Source organism: Ruditapes philippinarum, unplaced genomic scaffold (genome assembly GCF_026571515.1).
Source record: "Ruditapes philippinarum isolate M1 unplaced genomic scaffold, ASM2657151v2 ctg3504_1_1_1_1, whole genome shotgun sequence".
Lineage (NCBI taxonomy): Eukaryota > Metazoa > Mollusca > Bivalvia > Venerida > Veneridae > Ruditapes > Ruditapes philippinarum.
This window is the reverse complement of record NW_026859856.1, coordinates 67,574-73,352: the sequence shown is the minus strand read 5'-3', so window position 1 is coordinate 73,352 and position 5,779 is coordinate 67,574. Positions and strand designations below refer to the sequence as shown.

General features: G+C 33.6%; 1 protein-coding gene across 1 annotated transcript; it reads right to left on the bottom strand.

Moving 5' to 3' along the window:
- Window positions 1-1,068: 1,068 nt before the first annotated feature.
- On the bottom strand, window positions 1,069-5,239 carry LOC132758128 (uncharacterized). The gene has a single exon (XM_060749641.1). The coding sequence runs from the start codon at window positions 4,386-4,388 to the stop codon at window positions 2,343-2,345; it is 2,046 nt and encodes a 681-aa protein (XP_060605624.1). The 5' UTR covers window positions 4,389-5,239; the 3' UTR covers window positions 1,069-2,342.
- Between the last annotated feature and the right edge of the window lie 540 nt (window positions 5,240-5,779).

Sequence of the window (5,779 nt, the reverse complement as noted above, 5' to 3'; positions counted from 1 at the left end):
TTACTATTTTCCTGCATAGAGAACCTCATGAAAAAATTCTGAAATTTACGTAAATGTATGGCTTTTGAATAATAAAACAGTTATTGCATGAAGGTCTCGGTGCATATTCAACTTATTGGTATTGCTTATGTGATATTCGACGGGGCCGAAGTTATGTCAATAGATTTCCTAATTTATCTTATAAACGTTAACTTATTGTATGTCATGCAAAGTTCTTAATACACAACATTAATAAGGACAAACATACAAAGGTCGTTACTTTAAAGACGTTTTCGGGAGTTTTCATATAGACATATAGTCAAAATTAAAACTATTCAATAGAATTTCTTTTAACTTGGCATGTTGTTAGATTATGATATCAGAAACATTTTAAGCGAAAAAAAAATGGAGTCATCATTCTCGTTTTTGAGTTATCTGCCCTTGAATTGGACTTCTTTGTTAAATTCAAGGGCAGATAATTTACAATGAAGGGAAACAATACATTATTTTCTTATTTCCATGAAGCTTACCTTTGTTTTTGTTCATACACAAAATTTCAAGAACAAATTTAGAGTGGGTAGTTTTTATAGTCCCACTTCTTCTTTCAACCTATGCATTTTTCTTTAAAAAATGGCCTATTTTCAAGAATTTAAAGTACTTTTACGTTCATTGAAAAAAAAAACAGAAACGATGTAAGGAATTGCTTGTTATTATGTATTGTACTCAACAATGAAAAGAAAAACATAATCCAGAAGTAAAAACAAGAATTCATTTATGTAGTATAAGTTATCTGCTCTTGAAATAACCTCAAATAAGTAGAAAAGTATGATTCAGGGGCAAATAACTTAAAAACGTAACGGTGACCCCAATTTTTTTTCGCTTAATCGCTTAAAATGTTTCTTTTATCATATTCTAACATCATGCAAAGTTTAAAGAAATTCTATTAAACAGATTTCACGTCTATATGAAAACTCCCGAAAACGTCCTCAAACTACAAAACATTGTTAGGGAAATATCGAATATATGAATGATACTTCAAATTTCAACATACTCTTCAGCATTACTGGGAATATTTGAATTAGAAAAAAAAACTGTCAACAGTATTTACACAACAGATTAGGGATATAATCTTGAGGGGCATCGTAAAACATGCATTCGTACATTACAAAAGAGATTTTTTACAAGGAATATGTAAAAAATGCTACCCTGCTTAAAGTAAAAATCCACATCGAAACATTCACTTGAAAATTATTCTTTTTATAAAGATTTTAAGGTACATATTTTGAAACTTAAATCCTCAATAATTCAAACCAATGCATGTGGATATATTTAAAAAATCACTTCTGCTTCTTCATCTCGGTTCCCGTTTTCTTCAGACTTTTGACTTCCTCAAATGTTACGATGTTTTGATTTGTTTTCATGCTATTATACCTATCTCGAGCGGTATCCATTTCACCGGACTTGGCTCCTTTCTGCATGGTCGATTCAGACTACATATTTTTTTCCCTTCCATTTTCGTATTATATTATCTGACATTTCTGTGATAGAAACAAATATTTTACAGGCAACATTTGTCTCCTAGCTGACAAATCATCAACAGAAATAGCAAAAGCATCATACAATTACTATTTTCAATTGCCTTTCATCTTATCTTTAAATATATCTACTTGAATAACATTGAGCTTCGTTATATTCGTAAAAAATTAACCTTCTTACTCTGACCCAGGATATGCTTGAATGGAATGAAGCAAAAGCTTCTGACATACATGTACTTTCATCTCAATATTGCTTACTTTGTTATAATCCTGAATCCTGCTCTACTCCAATCTTCATAGTATACTCTATTTGTTTGTCATGGAAATTACACATTAAAGAAGTATGACAACAAATTGTTTTTAAATCGAAGGCTATGTCTGTTCATAATTTCTTAATTATATATGAAATGAAATTGACCTGAAACTTTTGTATACTTATCACGAAAGCAAAGCTTTTTACATCCATCGATTCTGATATTTATCCCCTAGTGCCGATACGTGTTTTTTAAATCGAAATTACATCGCTGTTTCAACAACGCTTTCATCACTTTGAGTGTTGCTTTGGTAAACAAATCCAACATAAAATCACACGAGCTTAGTTTATAACACGGTTTCATTATCAGGAATCAATGTTGTGAGGAGTTGAATAAATGGGAACTTTCATTCAGAAATATACTTGACCTACATCATGTGTCATGTAAGCATATATATTCAGAATGTCTTTTCAAACCTATTAAGAAATGTCAACTCGCAAAAGTAAGTACATTCTGTAATTGTTTACTAATCATTAACTTTTTATCTTTTCAAAATTTCTTCTAGGGGTGGAATCTAATTCCCCTCTATTATGTTTTTAATCATGTCCTTGTCGACATTCACAACTGGATTGTCTTCTATGCAGGTAACCAACTGCATCAATGTGGCATCTTCCTGTTTTGATTGTTCCCAGATGCAGAGCATCCTGAAAATGCAGGTTGGAGTCTGGTCTTTATAACTTTCCTTAAGATGGTCTATGTCAACGCGACGAACACCAAGAGCTGTACCAAGAAGTTCCCAGTTATTCCCAATACACCCTGCTAACCTACTGAGTTCAGGTTCGGTTACTCGTCGATCTGCAGTACGGTACAGTTCCGTTAGTTTGCCTGGCGAGAACCATTCATCAATCGCAGATCTACATTCAATGAAATGTTCTCCGTAATCTGGACAGTGCGCTCTTTCTTTGTCCCCCACCTCGTCTATACCGTATGTATCCCTGCTACTATCTCCGCCATGTGACCGATCACTGCATGCCAAGTAATGTTTGTAAGGGTTGCTATTGTACAAACGATTCCTATGTTTTTGAAAATCATGTTTGATAAGGCTTTCAATGTATCTCCTGAAATAATCACAAACTTTGCTTTCCACTTTGATTCCTGGACACTGGTTTATAACGGTAAGCTGAATACCTTTTCCCGGCTTCAACTCCACTTTCCCAACATGTTCAAGGTCTAATCTAAAATGGCCAATGTTTTGAAATACAAATACTCGTTTATCTTTCACAACTGGGGACCATTTTCCTAAAACACCTGCAGTTACTCTTTCGAACAGACTTGTCAGCAAAGCAGTATTCTCTATTTGAAAACCTAGTGATACAAGTGTTGCATTCTTACCATCTGTGAACATCTTTAATTGATGTTGCTCACAACGGTGTTTCAAAAGGCTCGGAATCATGTACTTTTCTTGATAGATTTTGTTTCCTGCTTCATCCATAATAAAAAGTTTAGACAATATCCTATGTCTTTGTAGGAACATCAACAAGACCTCTTTGTTTTTTAGAAAGTCTTTTCCTACATCTTTCTCCCACATAGCCTCTAGAAAATCATTTTCTAAGATTGCAGTTTCATTCAAACGTTTCCATTGAGGATGCAACTTTGCATCTTTTATACATGCCTTTGACCCAATAACGCATCTGAATGCGTCAACTAAATATTGCGGGTTAACAACAATGTGGCCTTCAAGGTATTCTTCGTCAAAGAAGATAAGAATACCCTTAAGATGCAGATATTTCAAAAATGTTTTTAATTCTTCTTTCTCAACTAGATTCTCATTTTCTGTATTCAGCCTCTTGACTTCCTCAATTGTTATGATGTTTTTACCTTTTTCTGATAATAAAGCTATCTTGAGCGGAATCCATTTCAATGGAACTGGGTTTTCTTCAGCATGTTTCTTCCCTAGCTCAAAAATTTTAGCCTTCAATTTTTGGAATTCATCATCTGAAATATTTGTGTTAGAAACGGCATATTGTTCCCGCAACAGGTGACGCCTAGCTGAATCATTCACAAATAAATCCAAAACTTCATCAAACTTATTTTCTGAATTGCCCTTAAAAAGGTCTTTAAATGTTCCTACTAATATAACAAATGGTTTTGACACATGTTCCGAAGTCCCACCTTCTTCTGACCCAGCATATGCATGAATGGAATCAAGCCAGAACTTTAGACAGTCGCCCATTGTTGACTTCCTGTCGGGAAATTCCTTATCCATGACAGCTTCATTTAGGTCTGTCGCCAAACTGAATACCAAAAGATAGATAGCGTCCTTTGAATGAAATATCTGGTGTGTGGCGTAATAAATGAACTGTCCACCGAAGTCCCAAATGTTTGCGGTTAATGTTTCATCCAAAGGCATAGTCATTTTTTCTATTAATTGACTTGAATATTTTCTTATAAAACTTGCTTGAAAGTTTGCTTCATTACTTGTATTTTCACCAGTTCCAATAAAACTGGAGATTGATTTAAAGGTTTCAGACTCGGCACTATGAGGGTCATCTGCAATGGACTTTTTATTTGAAATCACATCCGTGACTGTTTCTTCTGTGTTTCTTTCATCAAAGGGCATGCTGTTTTGCTTTAATTTACTTTCTGCATGATCAGATTTATCAGTTTCATTTTCTGTGATTTCTGTTGTGCGAATAGTCCCTTCAGCTAAATTTTCTAGGAAGTCGTTTTCATCAAATTCTGTTTGCGAGCTTACCCATTTTTTATCTTTAATTTTACATTTCCGCACATGAACATCAATGCCATCTGTGCTTTCAACGCCTTCCAAAGATTGATTCAAAAGCCTTCTCGTCAGACTAGTTTTGCCTTGTTCATAGTTACCAACAACATTTATTCTCACGAATCTGTCTTTCCCGAACCCTTTCTTTAAAGCCTCATTGAAAATGTAAGCGTCATTTGGATCAAGCAATAAATCTGCGTCCTACAATAAAAACAATGTCATACAAGCATAAGAATAACTGTCTAGTGTGGACAACGCTCGGTTTTTCTAATTTGTGAAGACAAACAAATCAGAGGAAGAACTACTACATTATGGCAAAGTTCAATTGTAAAGTAACAAGAAATCTACTTCTGTTAAATTAATGCGGGGGCATAGCATTTTTTTCACAAATGCATTCTTGCTATTGTTACTTAAAGAGCTTTGTAAACTATATAATCGAGGGAGAAAACATAACAGCCGCATATACAAGTAGTCCCTAACTAGTATTTATTGGCAGTTTAACACTCGTTTTTTTCTTCTTTGTCCATAGTAGCAAAGTCACTAGGAGTGTTCGAATTAAGAAATAATATCGGTCTTAACGGTTTTTATCGACTATTTTAAACCTGTTTGGAGTTTTGATTCGTAAGAATTGACCACGAGGGCCGTAGGCCTGAGTGGTTAATAATTTCGCATCAAAACGACAAAAGCGGTGTTAAATAGCCGATAAGCACCACTCGGACCGATATCATTTTGTTTCCAACAAGATAAAATAAGGAAGATCATTTTTTTCAAGCGGAAATAATTACCGCTGTCGATTTAACGTTGTTTGATTTCGCACCTTTCTGTTGCAAAGATATAAAAATTATTCAACAAACGAAATAATAAGTAAAAAAGTTATTTTATTAAGTTTTCAACAATTTTCAGCTAATTTTGACCATCGGGCTTTTATTTGAACAAATATGAAATCAATTACTAGAATATTTCTCATGCTAATGTCTAAGTTAAAGCTATGTGGTATTTTTAATAGAAGATGTTTCATGCTTAATATCTAAGCTCTAGCTATTTGTTTGTTGTTTTTTTTTAAAAAGATTTTTTTTTTTACTATTTACATATAAGGAACATCAATAACCCAAGGGGTGGGGCAAATTTTGACCCAATGGTTTTTTTTAAAAAAAACTTGGCAACCTAAAATCTAAGCTCTAACTATTTTGGTTTTTTATAGAAGATTTTTTAAAGTTTTTACTATAGACATA

What these genes read in the sequence shown, in the direction of transcription:
- LOC132758128 (XM_060749641.1), bottom strand. Translation starts at nt 4,388, where the DNA reads ATGCCCTTTGATGAAAGAAACACAGAAGAAACAGTCACGGATGTGATT.